General features: G+C 43.6%; 1 protein-coding gene across 5 annotated transcripts in view; it reads left to right on the top strand.

Annotated features, from left to right (window-relative positions):
* The window catches only part of ANTXR1 (ANTXR cell adhesion molecule 1), a 245,461-nt gene that overhangs the window by 96,725 nt on the left and 125,832 nt on the right, over window positions 1–22,904 (top strand). For all 5 annotated transcript variants that reach the window (XR_010934482.1, XM_067704842.1, XM_067704845.1 and 2 more), the window contains exons 11-12: window positions 18,631–18,700; window positions 20,195–20,273. Coding sequence is in view for 4 of the 5 variants with exons in the window: in XM_067704842.1 (XP_067560943.1) it covers window positions 18,631–18,700; window positions 20,195–20,273 (149 nt within the window). In the remaining variant the exon portion in view is untranslated. The remainder of the gene's footprint in view (window positions 1–18,630; window positions 18,701–20,194; window positions 20,274–22,904) is intronic.

Genomic DNA, 22,904 nt, shown 5'->3' with positions numbered 1-22,904 from the left:
ACCCAAGGCAATCTACAGATTCAGTGCAATCCCCATCAAAATGCCAGTGGCATTTATCACAGAACTAGAACAAATAACTCTAAAATTTGTATGGAAACCCAAAAGACCCCAAATAGCCAAAGCAATCTTGAGAAAGAAGAACAAAGCTAGAGTTGTCACACTCCTTGATTTCAAGCTATACTACAAAGTTACTGTAATCAAAACAATATGGTACTGGCATGAAAACAAACACATAGATCAATGGACCAGAATAGAGAGCCTAGAAATAAATCCATGCTTATATGGTCAATTAATCTACAACAAAGCAAGCAAGAATATACAATGAGAAAAGACAGCCTCTTCGATAAGTGGTATTTGGAAAACTGTACTACTGTATGCAATAGGATCAATGTGGACTACTTTCTTATACTATATGCAAAAGTAAACTCAAAAATGGATTAAAGGCTTAAATGTAAGGTCTGAAACCATAAAACTAGAAGGAAACATAGGCAGTACTCTCTTTGACGTCTGTCTTAGCAATATTTGTTTGGATCTGTCTCATCACACAAGGGAAACAAAAGCAAAAATAAACAAATACACCAACCTAAAAGCTCTTACACAGCAAAGGAAACTATCAGCAAAAGGAAAGGCCACCTACTGAATGGGAGAAGATATTTGTAAACTATATATCTGATAAGGGATTAATATTCAAAATATATGAAGAGCTCATACAACTCAACATCAAAAACAATAAACATCCCAATTGAAAAATGGGCAGAGAATCTAAATAGACATATTTCCAAACAAGACATACAGATGGCCAACAGGCACATGAAAAGATGCTGAACATCACTAATCATCAGAGGAAAGCAAATCAAAACCACAAGGAGTTACTACCTCACACCTGTCAGAATGGCTATCATCAAAAGATAAAGTGCTGGCAAGGATGTGGAGAAAAGGGGACCCTTGTACATTGTTGGTGGGAATGTAAATTGGTGTAGCCACTGTGGAAGACAGTATGGAGGTTCCTCAAAAACTTAAAAATAGAACTGCTATATGATCTAGCAATTTCACTTCTGAGTATTTACCTGAAGAAAACATTAATTTGAAAAGATATATGCATGCCAATGTTCATTGCAGCATTATTTATAGCCAAGATGTAGAAGCAACAAACAACCAAAACAAAATGAAAACTGATTTCTAGATGCAGAGAAAATAATGGGTGGTTGCCAGAGAGGAGGGAGGTTGGGGGGTGGGGGTGAAATAAGTGAAGGGAGTTAAGAAATACAAACCTCCAGTTATAAAATAAATAAGCCACAGGGATTTAATATACAGCAGAAGGAATATGATTAATAATATTGTAATGACTTTGTGTGGGGACAGATGGATACTAGATTTATCACGGTGCTCATTTCATAGTGTATGAAAATGTCAAATTACTGTGTAGTACACCTGAAACATAATATTGTACATCAACTAATTTCAATTAAAAAATGCAATAAAGTGTGTGAAGAAATCAAACAGACCAAAGGGGAAGAACATTCAACAAAGGCACATTTGCAGAGAACCTAGTGTAAATTTTAGAGCTGAAGAAGTTCATTCACTGAAATACAACTTAATGGATAGACTAAGGAGTGTGATTAGACACAGATGAAGATGAAATGCATGAACTGGAAGAGAGAGATGAGAAAATCGTACCCCTCAACTAAAGCACCAGACCCAGATTTTTTTCATCTAAGTTTTACCAGACTTTAAGGGACAGATGACTCATATCTGATACATACTCTTCCAGAGAAAAGAAATAGAGAAAAAGGGTTTTAATTCATTTTATGAAAATTATATAATCTTGATTTTTTAAAAAAACTGGACAAGACACTAGTAGTAGAAAATATTTGAAATCAGTTTCTTTGATGACAAACATAAATAAAATATTGGTAAACAAAATCCAGCAATGTATTTAAAAAGGACCAGGATAAGTAAGATAATTTTAGAGAATGAGGGGGAATTTGCCTCTCACGTAGCAAAATTTTTTGATGCCAACAAGACATTAAAGTTCATTATCCATTCCAAATTTTTAAAATATATACTTTTAGAAAACTAGGAGTAGGTTAAGACTTCTTTAACATAATAAAAAAATACATACAGATATTTAAATTCAAAACTCAACATCATTTTATGGTAAATCACTAAATCGAGATATTAACTTTACAGTTAGGAAGAAAAAAGCAGGACAACTCATTTCACCATTATTATTTAACATTAATCTGGAAGTTTTAGCAGTGCTGTCCAATAGAACTTTCTGTGATAATGAAAATGTTCTAAAATGTAGCCAATATGGTAGCCACAAGCCACATGTGGCTTACTGGGGACTTGAAGAGTGACTAGTGCAGTTGAGGAACTGAATTTTTAAATTCATTTAATTTTAATTAACTTGAATGTCAATAGCCACCTGTGGATAGTGACTACTGTATTAGACAGTGCTATGGGTATTACAGTAATGCAAGAAAACTAATGAGAGATGTAAGTACAGGAAACGGGAGCCAAACGTTATTACTTTAAAAGGATGGTTGTGTCGTCCTGCAAAACTAAAAGAGAATCAACAGACTACTACACTAATAAGAAGGTTATTAAACTGGATGATTTCAAAATAAATAGCTCCCTTATAATAATCAATAGCTTTGCCAGGATCTAGCAATGACCAAACATCACAGAAAAAATACAGCAGCAACATATAAGATCTGGTAAGAACTAATTTAACGAAATTTGTAGAGACATATAGGAAGAAAATTACACAACTCTGTGAGGGAAATGAAGAAAATGTAAGTCAATACAGAGGCAGTATAGACTCATGGCATAGAACGTACACTGGAACCACCCAGGAAAAGAACCCTGTTTCTGTCTGAAAGCTTTGTGACCGTGGCAAGTTACAGTATTTAACATCTCCAAGCCTCAATTTCTCTATCTGTAAAATGAGTATGGCAATAATAACACCCCTGTGGTGGACTGTTATGATGTTTCAGTGTGAGAATTAGAGCTCAGAACGGGGCCAAGCATGCAGTAAGCAGTCGATCAATGTTGGCTGCTAATATTAATTTATCATTATCATTGTCACTATTATTCAATGGAGCGGCAATTGAGGATTGCAAAGATACCGGTTGTCTTCAGATTAATATTTACTTTTGCTACAATCCCAATGAAAAGTCCAATGGGACTTTTGAAGTTAACAAAATAATTCTAAAGTGCATACATGGAAGAATAAACATTTAAGAATAGCCAAGAAAAATGTGGAAACTTGCCCTAGCCGATTTTAAGATGTATAAAAAAGCTGCAGTAATTTAAACAGTGTATGACTGGTGCCACAAAAGGCAAACCAAACAGAACAGGAAAAACAAACAGAACAGGAAAAACGAAGTCCATAAAAAGAACCAAGCACTTCTGTGAATTTAGTATAAAATAAAATGACCTTTCTTATCGGTGGGAAAAGAGTGGATTATTCAAAAATGGTATTGAGACAACTGGCTAGCCTCTTAGAAAAATGATTCAGTTCAATTTTTAATCTCACACCTTACATCTAAACAAATTCCAGATGAAAAATTTAAATGTGAACATGAAACTATAGAAGTTTTAGAAGGAAACAAATATAAATATTTACATAATTTTCCAGTGGGGAAAGACTTTTTAAGCATAACTGAAAGAAGATACCATGAAGGAAAATTTGAATGGTTTGAGTACATATTTTTTAGTTCTTTAAACCTCCCCCCCTCCAAAAAATCTAAAGGGAAACAGAAAACATGCTAAATTATTTGTAAGACATAGAACAAACAAAGGATCAATAACTTTAATATGTAGACAGCTCTTAAAATCAGTAGAAAATGTGAGCACGTCCATGGGTAAAAGATATGAAAAGGAAATTTACAAGAAAAATAATGGCAAATAAGCATGTGGGAAATGCTCACTGTAATCAAAGAAACACAAATTAAAATAATCTATCAAACTGGCAAAGATTAACAAAAAATACAATTCCCAATATGGGCAAAGATATAGAGTAAAAAGTGTTTTCATTCATCATTGGTGAGAGAGACCATTGAATCTTTTGGAATTTTTTTTTTTTTTTTGGCTGCGTGGTTCCCCAACCAGGGGTTGAACCCAAACCGCCCAACCCCTCCGCTGCCGCCGGCAGTGAAAGCCTGAAATCCTAACCACTAGACCACCAGGGAACTCCCCAGGAAGGCCATTCTTAAAATGAATCAACTGCTTTTATACAGTCTTTGACCCAGAATTTCAATTTCAACTTCATCAAAAGGAAATGATTGAGAATGTTAACAAAGACTCAGCTACAAGATGTTCATCATAATATTGCTTATGATGGCAAAAAGAAAAAAGGAGACAGAGAGGAGGGGGTGAGGAGGGAGGAAGGAAGGAATTTGGGATGGAAGCAAGAAAGGAAGGGAGGGAGGGAGAGGAAGGAAAGAAAGTAAACAAATGGAAACATTTAAATGGTAACATAAATGTTTAACGGTAGTTAATTTGTTATATAAATTATACTTTACCCTTAAATAATTAATACTGGGGGAAAGATGAATAATTACTTACGTGGGAAAGATGTTAACGATACTGCTTCACATGTTAAAAATAAGTTACAAAACAGTGCCTTGATGCTATTCCTGTTTTAGACACATACATTTATATGCAGAGAGAGAGAGAAACGTGAAAGACACACAACCAGATTTTAACAGTAGTTACCTCTGAATGAGACCACTATTCGTTTTTACTTTCTTCTTTCTGTTCATCTAAGTTTTCTAGGTTTTCTATGATCCTATGCCCCTTCCGTCATAAGAAAAAAAAAAAACCACGACCATTATTTAAATTTTAACTTTAAAATTCTTGTTAATTATTTAGGCCAAGCACGCATCTTAAGTTTAGCATTTGGTTGGTTCTCCAGTCACCAGGCTGAACTCACTCCTGGCCAAGAAAATACCTTGGAAATCTTCACACAAACTTTATTTATTCTGGATGCACTTTTTCCTACTCCAGTATTCGGTGTATCGTGCCAAGAAAGATCCACTTTCAATTGGAAATCCACTTGTAGAGAGATTAGAATGCTAAAAAGGAGACGCTGGGTTAGGAGCTGACAAATGATCCGTTTTAACGAACAGTAAATAAGAAATGAATGTTTTTCCTAATACAATAATGAAAAACATGCTAGACTATCCTGATGTTGCATGGAAAATTATGAGGTACGACTATAAACAAAGGAAACTGATTTTTAACAAACTTACTAAAATTCAATTGAAAGGCCATGTGACAAATCAGTTTCCTGGTTTTATAGGCACATTTCTTTTTTGATGCAAAATTTTGTTTCTCAGCTTGATCTTCAGTCTTATTCACAAGGCATGGCTCTGGTTTACTTTTGGTTCACTCTCAAAGCATAAAACGTTGCCCCCTTTGAAGATATCTTTTTCAAACTGAACATTAGTCATGAAAGCAGCTCTAACAGTTCCAAAGAGGGGCTCGCTTCCCAAGGGGATGAGAGACAATGCTCACTCGAATGTAGGATTTCCATTGTGTTTGTTTTTAAAAATCTGTCCAGTTATCCAGAAACTATACTTTATCTTAGAAAACATCTGGTCCTCGGGGGCTGTGGGCCCCTTAAGGAGATCATTGAAGTGCACCTATGGTGGCAGTTGGGGAGGAGGGCAGAGGGAAGGAGAACACAAACTTCCCAAACAAGAGCCTATTGTTTCCTTTCTCGCTGGTTAGAGTGTTGCATCTGTGGGTGAAAAAGGTACTTAGTGCAATTTGGATGCATTCGTAGGGGGTTGATGTCTTATGAAGATGATAGAATGTCACTTTGTGCAGCTCAGAATGAAGAGATCTAAAGGAGCATCTCGTCTCATGATTCTTAATCAGAATCCCCCAGGAGCTTCATCCAAGTGACAGCAGCCACTGATTGCTGAGCACCTACCCCGTTCTGTTCCTGAACTAGTTCATTTCATCCTCACGGCAGTCCAGTGAGGGAGGAGTTATTTGTATCCCCATTTTGCTGACAAGGGAACTGAAACTCAGAAATGAAGTGCCCAAGGTCACCCAGATGGCCAGAGGTGGAAGCAGTTTGGACCCCAGGCAGTCTACTCCGGAGGCTTTTGCCCGCTTCTCTACATTGCTTCCTAAACACAGATCCCCACGGGTCCCTGGGTCCCCTGATTCCGAAGGCCCACATCACTCTGATGTGTGCCGAGTTGCAGGCCCTGATTTTCGCTGCTCCCCCTCATAGTATAGACAGGAAACCTCAGCTCAGAGAGATTTAGCTATTTACCCAAGGCCACAGAGCATGTTAGAGAGTCAAGACTTAAACTCTGGTTCAAGAAAAAAAGCCCTGGACCAGAGAACAAAGAGCCCAGGCTTTAAAAAGTCAGTATATGCAGCTGACTGTGTGATCACAGGGAAGCGACCTCTTCTGGTTCCCCAAATGGTCCTTCTTTCTTAAACTTCACGGGCTTTCATGTATCTGCCCATGTTTCCCTTTTGCCCCTGCTTTCAGAGGGAGTTTGGGTCTCACCCAGTTGCTTCTGAAGTGGCTCCTGCCAAGACTGTGTTAGTCCATGTTTCTATCTTTCAGATCCAGACAAAAATATAGATAAGTGGAAATTTACTGCACTTTCGCTTGGTCAGATAAAACCCCCAGGAATCTGGGATGGGGTGGGGATAAAAGAGAAGTTGCCACCAGAAGTATCTAACTGGTAAAGATTTTCATTCAGGGGCAAAAGAGCTTCTTCCAAGGGCAAGTTGACACAGTCCAAAGTTAACTGCAGCAGTGCCTGGTAAGACAGTCAAACTTGACTTTGCCCCTGTTCTACCAAGTGTGCAGTTGCTTCCAAATGAAAATTGTGAGCTGCCTGTGGACTCTGGCACACAGTGGTCTTCTTTGAAGCATTTGTTGGAGGAGAGATTTGCTTGTGGACTTCCCTGAAACTGCTGTTATCCCAGCCCTGTTGTCCTGATAGAGGAAGTTGGCACCCCCTCTATTCTGCACCAGATGACTGGACTTTTGTGATGATGTCTTTCCTCATGCCATACTGCTCCTCTGTCACTACAGTAGGATGGTGGAAGAAAGAGTGGTTAACATAGAGATGGGCCAGACTCCTGGGAACCCCAGGCAGGCTAATAACCTGTGCCCCCTTCAAACTGACATTCTTTAAATATTTGCTCAACATTCACTTAGAGGAAATGTTGGGTGTTGCTGAGGGAAAGGAAGATTAGGTGTCTCCTAATCTGCATACCACAGCAACTTAGTGGCGTCCACTGTTACTCAAGTGTGTGCCTGGGGTCTCCTTCCCACCGCTTCTCTAAGATTCTGTATAGGTCTGCGTTCTTTAAGAACGGTCAGTGTTTGCCATAGTTCATGGCCATGATCCTGTGGAAGGCTTTAGCCATTTTAGTAGACTTGCCACTCAATCCCAATTCCAAAGGTGAACCCTTCCAAACCTAACTGTGCATAGCTGAAAGACTTCGTATGTCAGGAGACACATACCTTGTGCATGAATCCTGAATTGTCTTCAACCAAGTGAAAACAAAGCTTTAAAAAATATATTTCTTCTTAGCAAATTACAGCTGTCTCAAGGGCACCGCTTTTCTTACCTCAAGCTCACAAATGTTTTAAAAGTTGATGCTTTGCTTAGAAGATAATTTGTAAGTTTTGTAAATGTCAACAGTCAAGAATTTTTTGGTCTAGATTTATTGAGAGGAGGAAATATTTTGCAAGAGCCCCGAGCCCCATTATCTTCATTCGGTTTTCTTGCAATACCTAAATCTGTCCCTATTAACTTTGGATAGAGATGATGCCAAATACCACAGCATTATGCGTAGTATGATTCCAATCATGTGAAAAATAATATGCATAGAAAAAATTCTGAAATAGCACTAACAATGTTTATCACTGGAAGTTAGGATTACCAAGGATTTTCATTCTTTTTATTCTTTTTTTTTTTTTTTAAAGAAGATGTTGGGGGTAGGAGTTTATTAATTAATTAATTTATTTTTGCTGTGTTGCGTCTTCGTTTCTGTGCGAGGGTTTTCTCTAGTTGTGGCAAGCGAGGGCCACTCTTCACCGCGGTGCGCGGGCCTCTCACTATAGCGGCCTCTCTTGTTGCGGAGCACAGGCTCCAGACGCGCAGGCTCAGTAGTTGTGGCTCCCGGGCCTAGTTGCTCCGCGGCATGTGGGATCCTCCCAGACCAGGGCTCGAACCCGTGTCCCCTGCATTAGCAGGCAGATTCTCAACCACTGCGCCACCAGGGAAGCCCTATTCTTTTTTTAAACTTTATTTATTTTTGGCTGCGTTGGGTCTTTGTTCCTGCATGCGGGCTTTCTCCAGTTACGGCGAGTGGGGACTACTCTTCGTTGCGGTGCTCGGGCTTCTCATTGCGGTAGCTTCTCTTGTTGCAGAGCACGAGCTCTAGGCTCATGGGCTTCAGTAGTTGTGGCATGTGGGCTCCGTAGTTGTGGTGCACGGGCTTAGTTGCTCCGCAGCAAGTGGGATCTTCCCAGACCAGGGCTCGAACCCGTGTCCCCTGCATTGGCAGGCGGATTCTTAACTACTGCACCACCAGGGATATACGTCTCTGTATTTCTCAGACTTCTCACACTCACTGTGTATTACTTTTATAATTACTGAAAATAGCAGTAAATATGAGAAGAAAGCAGTTTATATCCTGAGAAGTCCAACTAGCTGTGCTAAAGACCAGTTCTTAAAGCTAGTGGGTCCAGAGCCACAGAGGTCCAGCCTTGTGCGGGACTGGGGAATGTGTAAGCGCCCAAAAGACAATCCAGAGACCAGCAGGGCTGCTGGCTCCCATCCCTGCTCTCCTCTGGAAGTGCATGCATGGTCCCTCACCTTTTACTTCTGGGGCCGTGACGTAATCTTGGTCCTCGTGTACACAATGCTCAAGTTAACCGACTTATCTTTTTCTAAGACTGCACTCAGCTCTTTGTCCTCTACTGGTATTTGTAGGTGAGGTGCTCTGACTACAGCCTTCCTACCCACGTCAGCTTGGAGCCTCAACAGCGATCTAAGTCCCACTTCTGGAGTGCCCCCATTTCAGTTGCAAAGCTCCACCCAGCAGGGTGGCTCGGGTGCCACCTACCACTAGGCAAACCTGGACCCATCAAAGCCTGCATGGAAGACTTTGCTAAGAAACACTCTCTTCCTTACTCCAGCCAGGCGTCTTCCAACGGCCCTCAGGTTGTTACTCCCTCTCCCTCCTCTGCTCATAATCTTTTAACACCTCTGAACTTTTCTGGACATTCTACCAGAATTCTCGGGGGTGGGCTGTGAACCACCCAGTACTATCTACAGAACTCTCTACAATGGGCCAAAGAAAGGTGTAAAGCCATGGTAGACATTATACCGGGATGTCTAACCTCGGCACTATCGACATTTTGGACCAGACAATTTTTTGTTGAAGGGGAGAGGGATGCCTTGTGCGTTGTAAGATACTTAGTGTCATCCCTGATCTCTACTCACTAGATGCCAGTAGCCCTCCTCCCCCAGTTTGACAACCAAAACTGTCTCAAACATTGCCTGTTATCCCCTGAAGGACAAAACTGCCCCCATTTGAGGATCACTGCATGACATACACACCCAGAGATCCTATTAGGATAGATGACTCTCTTCTTGTCACGCCTACATCATGTAGCCCTGACACAACCCAGTAGATAAGTTCTGCAAGACCTACTCAGTTTGTACACACCTTCACATCTCGTGGTTTACAGGTGCCTCAGGCAATGAGCCCAGAAGTACCCCCACTTTAGCAGTAATAGTTGACGTTTGTCGAGCGCTTATTAAGTGTTGAGCATTTAATCATATCATCTCATTAAATGAGCTGAGTATGAAATGAGTATTATTCCATCTTATAGGTGAGAACTCTGGGTTATGAGAGGGTTACACAGCCAGTAGGTAGCAAGCTGTGATGGGACTCCAGGGCCCAGGCTCTTAATGTGCTCATGGTTCCTACTCTAATCTGCCCCAGAGAACATGGAGGGAAACTAAAAGACTATCCTGGACACCTACACACACAGGAGCTGGGGAAATAATCACGTATAGCCCGGGGAACTTACCTGGAGCCTGCTGACCAAGCTCATCACCTGATATCATAGCAACTAGCCAGTGAGGGCTTCCAAGGAAACCTTGCAACAACTCCAGGCTAGCGAATGGATAGATAGGTGTGGGTCGTGTCTGAGGAAAACGATGGTGGCCAGCTTGGTTCCGCCATATTAAAGGCACCCCTCTGGCTTCAGCTGGGCCTGAGAGGACGTTACAGCGGACGTGTATGTTCTGAGGATTGTTCCCAACTTGGCCTCACCCACCTGTGCTTCACTACCGGCTCTTCCCATTCTGTGCCGACTCTTGTTTCTCATTGCTCTGACCTCAGAACCACTGTTCAGCCTTTCCAAGTAGAAGCCACCCTCTGCACCTTCAAAATCTCTGCTTGGTCCCCTTACGTAGAGTTTAAGGTCTTCTAGCAAAAGAATCCTTGGGCTTGTGATCTCAGCCATCTATGAAAACCTTCCAGCCTGGGGGCTGACACATAGGACATGCCTGATAAATGTTAGCTTCTTTCTACTCTAAGCCATGGAATCCCACTTAGCTTCGCAGTAAGACCCCCATGTGTGTGAATTTTCATTGCAGGAGTCCCCGTAGAGTAATCGACCACCTCCTTTCTGGCTAGGACCCCAGAAAGCTCAAGCCAACTTGAATTTCATCAACTTGGAGTCCTACTGAGTACCATTTTATTTCAGGTTTCTGCACAGTATCTTAAAAGTCGAACTTTTTAAAAAGCTGGTTACTGTTCAAGTCGGTGAAAAGGTAGAAACATTCATTCTAACTCTAGCTTGTCTGTTCTGTCTTAATTCAGAGACACATTCCCCAACCAGCTGATAATTTGGTGCTGAACAGTTATACTTGGCTCAGGGGTGCCCCAAAAATCTCCCTAGACCCAGGGGAGATGTGGAGAAAGGGCAGGGTGAGCTCATTCAGTCCCTAACCTCCACTATTTTGTCACAGTAGGAATGTAAACTCTTCTTTGGAGCTTACATCAGCTTTGGGAGGGTTTCAACAAGCTCCCTTAGATAAGACTAAGGGTTATTTTTCTTGTCCTTTTGGCCAGAAATAAATATTTATATCAAGAAAGGACTGCCAAGACTTGGAAAGGATTTCAGTTATTTAATCAGCCCTGTGAAAGAATCCACTGTGATTGGTGTTTGAATTAGCTAATAAATTTTAATCCTGGTTTTATCCCAAATCCATTAGACAGTTATGAACTGCAGGGAAGAATTCTGGAACTTCTTCACCAGTCTGAAAAGAATTACATTGATCCAAGATCAAAACCTGGGAATGTACACATTTGCATGTATGGTTCTGGAACATGGGTTCATTACAGTAGGTCAGGATCTCTCTGAAGACAGCGGAACCTTATCACAGAGCTTCTCAACCCTGGTTGCCTCTCGTGGAAGACAAGCCTCCTACTGCTATCCAACCTCACCCGTGGAGAATCTTGATCGTTTGCCTCCGAAACTGCCAGACTCAGCTCCTGGTATACTTCAAGCTGCATCATAAGACTAGCTGTGAGACTATGACAATATAAAATGGCTAACTAGTTTAAATTATATCTGTAAAAAAAAAACTAGCTGGGTTGACCATGGGCAAGTCATTTCAACAAAACCTGGGCTCGATTTCCAGCTCTTTTATTAGTGTGCAATACTAACTCAATTAACCAACTTCTCTGAGCCTCAGTTTCCCAAATTGTAAATTAATAATAATAATGTCAGATGAGACCATGGGTATATAGTGTTACACAAAATCAGTATAGAATAAATACAGATACATATAGATGTATGTGTAGATATAGATGTATGTGTGTGTACGTGTAGATACAATAGCCTGTGTGTATGTACCTATGTACACACACACATTCACTAAAACGTTTCATTTTCCCAGGAATTCCTAATGAGAGCACAATCCTTCTTGGATGGGGCTCAAAACCCAGCCAAAACTCAGACTGGGATTTGAACCCACAATCTCTGACTTAGGAGGTGACTTGAACCCACTGTCTTTTAATTGAAACTGCTCACCTGGCGTCAGGACTTACTGAAGCTGAGGTTCTTTTGTCTCGTCGCAGAAAGAATTCAGCGTGAGGCAAAGTGGCAGGCAAAGAGTGAGTTTATTAGCACTGGGGGCTTGTGAGAGACACAGGTGGGCAGGCAAGGGAGTGCAGCCCTGAGAACAAAGAGGGCTACATTTTTATAATCAAAGAAATAGTGGGGGGCTTCCCTGGTGGCGCAGTGGTTGAGAGTCCGCCTGCCGATGCAGGGGACACGGGTTCTTGTCCCCGTCCGGGAAGATCCCACATGCTGCGGAGCGGCTAGGCCCGTGAGCCATGGCCGCTGAGCCTGCGTGTCCAGAGCCTGCGCTCCGCAACAGGAGAGGCCACAACAGTGAGAGGCCCGTGTACCGCAAAAAACCTTCCTTATTTACATCATTAGTACCTCCTTACTCTATATGGTTTAACCAGAACTGTTATGGAGCTATTTAAATCATATGTATATTAGCAAAAGGGTGGTGACATATACTAAAATATGGTAATTCATTTCAGGTTTCCGTATAATGTCCCCTTTCACCTAGTTTCTTTCCCCTTTCAGCCTTTCTTGGCCACATGCAAAAATGCTACTCTTCAAAGACCATTAACCGCTTGACTTCGAGTAACAAGATTCAGACTCCATATCTATTGTCTTGTGTTTTAACTTTCAGGGTTTGTGGCTTGAATGTGCCTGGTCTTCCTTCAAGATAGTGTAGATTGTTGCTAGGTTACTGGATTCTTTTCTTGAGTGGTCAGTAGCTTACAACAGGCTCCCAGACTCCCTTAAAATTCCCTTTCTATCTTCAATACCCTAGTAGGATTTCTAACTAACTATTTAATTTAACTAACTATTCTATCCCTATCACTAATGCCTAAAAAGATGTTTGACAGAACAATGTAATCAAGCAATTAGACGTTTTGAAATGTTTAATTTTCAGTTCCTCTGATTTTAAACCACACATTCACTGTCTGTTTCAAAGGCTTGGATACCCGTGTACTAATGTGGAGTAACGTTTAGTAAATGTTCATTAAGTGCCCAGTAACATACTTCCACGCACTTTCTCTCACTCCCCACACCACCCCGCACAATGATAGCATCACGTTCACAGCCGAGGAACTTGTCCCCAGTCACACACTAGTAAGAGGACCTGGGATATGAACCTGCATCTGTTTGACTCTGGAGTCTACCGGGCCCTGTGCCCCTTGTCCTCATCCTCAGGGATGCTGAGATCCCAAGCCTGGGTGTCTGGTGTTTTGGTGTAAGGACACTCGTTGATCCCCAGATCCTGATTTAAATCAAGCTGTGTTCGATTATCAGACTCTTGTAAGACAGATGCTTTGGATTCACCTATGTCGTAGGTATACACTGAATTCGGAACTACCTTTGGCAAAAGGCAAGGACATTGATATTTATAGATCATCTAAAAATTCCCTGAAGGTCTAGTTTCGAACTCCCGCCCCTCCCTAATTTCCTCCCAGCTCCCGGCGTCCATTTTCCTCGCCCACCCAGTGCTAACGAGCAGTGTAATGGCCACCGGTGGACAGAGGACTGAGGCCCTCCAGACGATGATGACCCCATAAATGTCACCACACCACTGGCTTTGGCAGAGGTGGCCATGAGGTTGGCATGGCCCCTGAGCCAAATGTGGCCCAGCCGAGGAGGAAGGCTTTGGGCCCTGCTTCCCAAGTGGATGTTCCAGGAAAGAGTCAGATGATGAAAGTTATGGAAACCAAATGGCCCTCCTTTGTTTAGAGAGAAAGAGGGGGAAAAAAGTCACTCATTTTTGTGGTAAAGTGGAACACGCTCCAAACCAAACAGTCCCTCTCAGACCCGAAAATGCCAGCTCCCCAGAGCAGGCCCACAGCCTGGGAGGCTGAGGAACTGATGGGACGCCGTGTCGAGCTGGTGCTACGGCCTCGGCCGCGTCTCCTCCGTCCTCCCAGCGAGGGTCTCGTCTGCTTTGCTCCAGAAATAGCTGCTCTCCCAGGCAGGAAAGGAAAATGAAAGGAGGGGGCAAGTGAGAAGCGGTCCACCTGACCTAGGCTAACCGAGCCAACCTCGGGCTCTCCCTCCCTTTCCTGTTGCGATGTAGGGAGGAGAGGAGCTGCTCAGAGAGAGAGCCCGGGAGGGAGCCTGGGCCCCGGTGCGTGGCTGCGGCGCGCCCCCTTCAGCTCCGCCCGCAGAATGCAGTCAGGAGTCACGAGGCCTCCTGTGGCCGCGCCGTGGCCGGCCTGTGACTCCGTGGGCGGGCTCCGTGGGCAGGGATCTGCACTCCCAAGTATTACTAGAGCATTTGCAGCACCAAGAGAAAGTAAATATAGGTTGTCATCAGCCACGCCTGTCCCGAGTTTGGTTTATCCTCTAATACGAGCCTTTCCTGGAACAGGGAGGCTCTTGGTGAGAATACTGGAGAATCCAGTTCTAGTCCTGGCTTTGCCTCTGACACGCTGTGCAATCAGGGGTTACTGTGGCCTCTCTGAGCCTCCTTTTTGCATCTGGAAAATGAGCCCAGTGAGCCCTGCCTTGCCTTGGTTCGTAAGGTTGTAGTGAGAGGAGATCAAGCATGCCTGTCATCAAGAGGTGGCAGCCAGACTGCCCGGGTTCTGATCCAAGCTCCCCTGTGTAACGCTGGGCAAGTGTCTCCACCTACGTCTGTTAAATGAAGGGAATGACATCCTTCCCTGATAGCACTGCTAGAAGGTTACACTAGATGACGTGATGTGTATGATGTCCTTGAGAGCACCGACACACATGCCCCAGCTAGTCTCACTGTCGTTATTGCCATCGTAGATGGGAAAACATCTTGAAGACAATAATGCTCGGTTCAGGCACTGTGTGATCTGCCACTGTCCTCATAAGCTTCATGACTGTACTCAACATACACTCACTATTCTGGCAACATTCCATAATCTGCCAGTGCTCGTTCTAAATATGAGGGGAACCTCCAGTAGCTTCCTGTTACATTTAGGAAAAGTCCCAAAAGCCCCACCATGACCCGCAAGGCCTTGGTCATCTGGTCCTGCTGCCTTTTCTAGCCTCATTTTGAGCCACTGTCTCACTGAAATTCAACAGCCTTGTCAGCCTTCTGTTAGCTCCCGGAAGACCTGGGCTCCTTCCTGCTCCAGGATCTATGCAGCTCCAGTGCTCTCCCACCCCATCTCCTCTCCACCCAGCCTTAGGTCTCAGCTCACAGAGCCTTTCCTCAGGGAAATATTTCCTGACTTCCCATATGAGAGCAAGCCCCCTGCTTTTCCTTCTTTGTGCTCATGATAATTTAATTAAATAGTAATTTGTGTAATAACAGCATTTTTTCTGCTTTGTTGTGCTTTCCTCATGAACTCTCTTCCTCAAGAACTCCTATTCACCCATCAAAACCCAACGTTCATGTTATTTCCTATGTGAAGCCCTCCCTCATTTTCTCTGTTCACCTCACTCAAACAGGGGTACTCATTCTTTTTTTTTTTTTTTTTTTGTGGTACGCGGGCCTCTCACTGTTGTGGCCTCTCCCGTTGCGGAGCACAGGCTCTAGACGCGCAGGCTCAGCAGCCATGGCTCACGGGCCCAGCCGCTCCGCGACATGTGGGATCTTCCCGGACAGGGGCACGAACCTGTGTCCCCTGCATCAGCAGGCAGACTCTCAACCACTGTGCCACCAGGGAAGCCCAGGGGTACTCATTCTTATTAGAATTCTAAATGAAGTTTTGATGTAGTGGGTGGCATTTGCCTGGAGGGCCTGAGTGCCTGCATTTTGTTCTGCTAACTATCCCTTCTCCTTAGGCTACACACCCAAGGAATAACAGGAAATAAATGCCACTTATTATTAGCTAAGTTCAATGTCTGATGTCCCCAGGGCATAAGGCCTGCCCACATTCCCTAAATCCAATAGATAACTAAAACAGTGGCCATTAAACGAAAAAAAAACTGCAGTGCTTCGTTTGTTGTGTTCACTTCCAGGCCTAGCACAATGCCTGGCACATGGTAGACATTCAAGAGAATATGTTTTTTAATAAAAATGAATATGTTTAAATAAGCAACAAGGATATGTTGTACAGCACAGGGAAATATAGCCATTATTTTGTAATAACTTTAAATGGAGTATAATATATAAAAGTATTGAATCACTATGTTACACACCTGAAATTAATATAGTATGGTAAATCCACTCTCCTTCAATTAAAAAAAAGTCTTGTACTAAAGACTAAGATTTAAAAAATGGGGCTTCCCTGGTGGCGCAGTGGTTGAGAGTCCGCCTGCTGATGCAGGGGACACGGGTTCGTGCCCCGGTCCGGGAAGATCCCACATGCCGCAGAGCGGCTGGGCCCGTGAGCCGTGGCCGCTGGGCCTGCGCGTCCGGAGCCTGTGCTCCGCAACGGGAGAGGCCCCAACAGTGAGAGGCCCGCGTACCAAAGTAATATTTTTACTTCTTCAAAAATAACTGAATGTGTTTAATAACTATCTCCCCTGCAGTGTCATGAAAAGCAGAGACTGTTTCTCTTCTCAAAGCCTGTGTCTCTAGCTCATAGTAGGCCTTGAATAAATATTTGTTGAGTGAATGAGTGAATGACCTGAAATAACCTCCCTAACTTTTCACCACTTGAAGTTCTCCCGAGACATCAGGGGAGACTGTAATTGGCCATCCTCTTCATCCTCCTTCCATGGAGACACAGTGCTTAGAACTCAGATGTGTCCTCCAACTCCCATCCCATGTGGCTCTGGTCCTTAAATCCAGGCATGGAGGGTATGAGGCTTCCTCATCTCCACTCAGGCAAGTGTTTAGTGGCCCACATTCAAATATCATTAGAGACATCAGTTTCATATCACGTACCAACAACAGCATGGCATCCTTCCATTACATATGGAAAGGCTTCCTTTCTGTCTTCTAGGTATTTGTATTCACAGCTTGATTAAAGGAACACATATTATTCATCTTCATATCACGTACAGGTCCTACCACAATCTTTTGAACAGAGCATGCACCCAGTAAATGTTGAGTCATGAAGGAATGACTACCATATGCTGAGCGTAGTAACTTCTCAGCCCTGCTTCTGGCCCCAGAATCTGGGACACAGTGAAGTTTTGAAGGAGTTCAAGATTAAAACTGCTTAAGCTTTTCCCCGGACATCCATTAGGATAAGAAAAAGAACTCCTCCACCTCCAGATTCCCCCCACTCTAATCCATCTTTCACAGCTACATTTGCTAAAACTTCCAAAATCATCACTCCAAGTTTTTCTCCAAAAACCTCCAAAGCTCTTTTCATAGCCAATCATAGGCCTAGGTCCAAATCCCTCAGTCTTAACTCGAAGAACTTGGAGCACACATTTTCCTATACTGATCTTTTCAAATCCTCCTTACGTCCTACCCCGGGACAACCCTTCTGTTTGCTCTGTCTTTGCTGATGCCATTCCTCCCACCAAGAATGCCTCTTCCCCATCTCTCCGCTGAAGCGCAGTTCATGTTTTGTATTCCCTGTGACCTCATCGTGTCACCCACCTAAAGGAGGCTACTCTGTCTTCTGAAGCCAAACCGTATTTTGGCTTAGCTACTTGTATCTGTCAGCAAACTTTTTTTTAATTGAGATATAATTGACGTATAACATTATATTAGTCTCAGGTGTACAACATAACGATTCAATATTTGTATATATTGCGAAATGATCACCACAATAAATCTAGTTGACATCCATCACCACACATAGTTATAATTTTTTTCATATGAAAAGAACTTTTAAGATTCATTCTTAAAAACTTCCAAATCATGCTGTACATTACATCCCCATGACTTATTTATTTTATACCTGGAAGTTTGTACCTTTTGACCATCTCACCCATTTCACGCACCCCACCCCCGGCCCCTGCCCCTGGCAACTACCAATCTGTTCTCTGTATCTATGAGTTGTGTTTTTTTTCTTTTTTAGATTCCACATATAAGTGAGATTATACGGTATTTGTCTTTGACTGTCTGACTTGTTTTACTTAGCATAATGCCATCAAGGTCTACCCAAGTTGTCACAAGTGGCAAGATTTCCACTTTTTGTGGCTAAATAGTATTCCATTCTACATATATATGCCCTATTTTCTTTACCCATTCATCTGTAGATGGACACTTAGGTTGCTTCCGGGTCTTGGCTATTATAAACAATAGCCAATAGCTGAGTCAGCAAACTTTTCCCGTGACTATGGCTTCTCTCTCAAACTAGACTTAGACCTGATACTCCCCAAGTATCAGTCTATTACCTTCTCATTTCCCCTCAAGGATGCCTGGTCTATGGTAAGAACTCACCCTCTATTTGCTCACTGCTTGACTCCACTGGACATACAGGGTCAGAGACGAGTGGTATTCAGGCAGAAGACCTTGGGTTCACTCTAGTGGATTTTACAGCTTAAGATGAGTTTATATTTCAAAACATTACTGCTTTTCCAGTGTCTCCCAGGACTTGGTTGATGGTCTGTAGGAAGCACTGGATATGAAATTATAAACTTGCCTCACTCCTCTTAATCCAGTGACTTCCTTTTTACAGATGAGAAGCCCTTCACTGTGGAAGATACTTATTTGCTGTGTCCAGCGCCTATCTTAAAGGAAGTTGGCATGTAAGTTTCCACCAGCAGCTAAACCCCACAGCCAGGGAGGAGAAAGGAGGTAGAGGGGACAAAAGGAGGAGAAAGAGTCTCTCTTCATTGTCATTATGGAGCCTTTCTCTAGACTCCTCCACATAATGGTAATGGTGCCGATGCTTTGCAGTGAGCCAGACACCAGGGTAAACATTTCACAAAGGGTACCTCCCTTTATCCTCCCAAGAGCCCCATGAACCAGACACACACCATCCCAGTTTTACAGATGTGAAATCTGTAGCTGAGAGAATTTAAGTAGCTTTCCCGAAGGTCACACAGCAATAAGTGGAAGAGTATGGGTTCAAAACAAGGTCTGTCTGGCTTAATCACAGCTACATTTCTAGAAAGCTCTCATGCTTCCCAAAGCACTCTCATATCATAACCTCACCCTGTCATCATAATTGCCCTTCTAGATGATTATATCCTTTCTTAGAGATAAAGAAACTCAGAAAGGAAGCTCAAAAAGGATAAGTGGGTCCACGACTGGTTCAAGACCCCACGTTCAGACCCCTCTGAGGCCACGTGCAGTGTTCCTTCCTCAGTGTCTCTCCAGAGCACCATGTATTCAGCCAGGCGGCCCGAGGTTCCCTGAACTAATTTATGGAGAAAATCTTGCGATGGTGCAGTTATAGTAAATGCTGATGAGATGAGATCAAAATATTCAAGAGGAGGGAGAGAATTAGCACCCTGAGCAAGAAAAGAAATATGCGGGGAAACAGAGAGGCGATGTTTGTGAAAGAGCACAAACTAGCCTCTCTGTAAACACATCTATAATAGGCTGAAGACAGAACGGAGGCTTTAAGGAAGAATGCGAAACTTGCTCATCTGAATTCTGCTTTCAGTCATTTGTTCAAATTACAAAGCTTCCAACTCTGGTTGCCTGACCTCAACCTGTGATACCACTGATTCCACAAACTAGCCCCGTGTCCATGCTGCAGAATGCAAGCTTGCGCTTCAGTGAGCATCTTATAGATGGGAGGAAATAGAAGGCAAATTAGTTCATTTACTGCTGTACCTCTGTGAGTTGGCTGGGTAGCAACAAAACCATGGCCATCAGAATCTGCTCACTGAGAGTCCAGATAACAATAGAGTTTCTAGCTTGACCAGTTTATCCCCCACTGATTTGAACCATCTTTTAAGAATACTTCTTCGTACTACAATGGGACAAGTCAATTAAATGGGAGCAGGCTCTGCCCATTCAATGCAATTCTCCACAACGTAAGAAGGGCTGGATACGCTGCCTTGATACACCAGCCAGGTGTATCCAGACGTCTCTCTAGAATGTTAGAGGTGGATGGGCCCTGGAGACCATCCTCCACATTTTACAAATGAGACAGCTCAGGCCCCCAGAGGAAGAGACTACAGTCCCATGGGTAGTTCAGAGCAGAGCCCTCGGGGGACCTGTGTGTCCTGCTCTCGGCCCCTTGCTCCTTGCCCACATGCTGAGTATCCTTGGTTCCCATGTCATTGCAGGAAAGCCGCGCTTCAGGTCAGCATGAATGACGGCCTCTCCTTCATCTCCAGTTCTGTCATCATCACCACCACACACTGTGTAAGTCATCACCTTTCCCTTTACTGAGAACTTCATTGGCATTACCGTCTCCCTGGCAAGTTTCTTTTACCAGTTCTGCCTTCTGTTCATTGAACTTTGACCCTGGCACTGCTAGGCCAGCCGTGGGCTGCATCGGGGGCTGTACACATATCACGAGTGTATCAAGAATGCCTGTACTTCCCCGGGTTCCCCATTTCTGTTCCTGAGGGTGAGACCTGGACCCACTTTCACAACCAGATGGCAAGCTGGGACCAGGGTCTGTACAGTATTGAGTGGGGATGCCTGGATGGACTGGGTCTGGGAGAAAATGCATAGAAAAAAATTGGACGGTATATATAGGAAACACATCTTAGGGAGTTTCTCCTCTAAAAGGAAGCAAGAAAATGGGGCAATAACTGAAGGAAGAAGTGGAGTATAAAGAGAGGCTTTTATTCAGAATGGAAGAAATTGCAGCTTGTTGATATGATTGTGGAAATAATCCAGGAGAAAATGGAAAATTCATGAAATAGGAAAGAAGCAGGGAGGGGCCCTATGACATAGGGGTTGTGAGGCAGAGTGTGGACTGTATCCTCTACCAGCTCCTCAGATGCCCCGTCTCTGGATCCTTCGTGGCAGGTAACATTCATCTCTGACTACACATAAGATCACCTGGAGAGCTTTTAAAAAATATGGGTGCCCTGACCTCATGCCAGACCAATTGAAACAAAGTCTCTGGAGTGGGTCCCAGCTTTGGTGGATTCAGGGCCCCCTTGGGAGGGTCTTCTGTGCAGCTATGGCTGGGAACCCTTCAGCCCGTGTAGTTGCTCCCACGGTCAGTGTCTTGGAGCCCAGCCCGTCAGAGGGCAGTCGGGACTTGGTTAGCTCATATACAGGTCTCAACCCCTAATATGAACATTTCTGAAAGAATCTTTGTCTGAATATTCAGTTTCTATAACCAAGTGCGCTTTTCCCATGAGCTCACTCTAGAGACAAATGTGTTTTGGCCGGATGGTCAGCTTAGGCAGATACCATGGTCACTTCCTGGCTGGCCTTTGGAGGGCATGTCGTTAGAACCCCTCGGTGACTGGGGTTTGTGTCCTTCACACCATCCAGGTGGACGAGAGAGAGCAGACAGGCACTGGAGCCAGACAAGGGAAAAATGAGTTGTCTCACAGATGAGCAGGAGACCAGGCCTCACAATGGACAGCACACCCTCCCAGCTCCCCTGCCTTCCCCTACACACACACACACACACACACACACACACACACACTTTCCATCCTATGTTAGGAACCAACCAGTTTTCTTGAAAGCAGGGTAAGCCAGTGCAATGGGTACAGACAATGGAAAAGTTTTACTGGACCAAAGTAAGAGACTAGGGTTGTCACAGAGACATGTCACCACTGAGAAATGTCTGTGTCTCAGGCATGCCTCAGTGGAATGTCAAATCTGGAGACCAAATATGAAAACTGGATTCAAGAGCAGTGAACTTTCTCCAAGCGTACCCTGCCTGATTCTTTTAGAAATTGACCCTTTTGGAAACTGCCAACCTGCAGGAAATGATTAAAATACCCCAAATCTAATAACTCCATTCCAGATTCCTCCCTGCTTTTGAATGATCCAACAGTTTGGGCCTGTATTTCTCATTATGTCTGACCAGACCAGAGAAACAGCTATGCCCCGAGGCCGCAAGGGCAGGGAGGTGGGAAGGGGAAATATCTTGGGGCCAAGCGTGTGGTGGGGCAGAAGCAGGACTACAAATTTAAGTTCTGGACCTCTAAACCAAGAAGAAAGGGTGTCCCCACTAATGTACCCCAAAAGGAAAAGAACTCCTGGTAAAGTCCCTCTTATGTCTTCCCAGCTCACTCCAACCTGCACTTACGTCTCCCATCTCCTTCATCTGAGTGCAAGTCACTAGGTTTTCTGTTCAACTGACCCTTGACTGGTACCACCTCATAACGTCTTCTGCATTATTGCCCTGTCGCTTGAGAATGCTGTGTGTCTACAACAAAATTATAAGCACCCTAAGATTTGAGATCCAGGTCCATTCACTCATTTATTCAACAAGTTTTCACTGATTATGGACAATGTGCCAGATAGGCACTGCCCTGGGTGCTCGGGATACATCAGGACACAACAAGACAAAAATCTCTTATCTCGCAGGGATGCGGGGAGAGAAGGCAGACAGTGAACAATGGACGTAACAAATGAATCGCACACTATGTTAAGAAATAATATAGGCTATAGAAAAAATAGAGCAGAGTAAGAGGTACTGCTTGAGTGAGTTCAAATTTTAAATAGAGATACATTGAGAAGGTGGCATCTGAATAGAGACTTTGAAGTTAACTGTGAGGCACCTGGGGAAAGAACACGCCAAACACTGAGCCCCAGTGCTCAGAGCACACAAACCAGGGTCGCCTGGTGTGTACAAGGAAGAAAGTGGTCAGTCACTGGGAGAGAGTGAGTGAGGCGAGCAGTAGGCGGTGAGGTTATGGGATGGAGAGTGGAGGGTCTTATGAGAACTTCAGCCTTTGCAGAGGCACAACACAATCTGACTTACACTTGAAAGATCACTCGGCTGCTGGAACAGCCCGTGGGAAGACAAGGATGGAAGAACCATGACTAGTTAGCAGGGTTACGGCAATATTTCAG

This window comes from Pseudorca crassidens, chromosome 14, assembly GCF_039906515.1.
Source record: "Pseudorca crassidens isolate mPseCra1 chromosome 14, mPseCra1.hap1, whole genome shotgun sequence".
NCBI lineage: Eukaryota > Metazoa > Chordata > Mammalia > Artiodactyla > Delphinidae > Pseudorca > Pseudorca crassidens.
The sequence above is the reverse complement of the archived record's forward strand: the minus strand, read 5'-3'. Positions and strand labels throughout refer to the sequence as shown.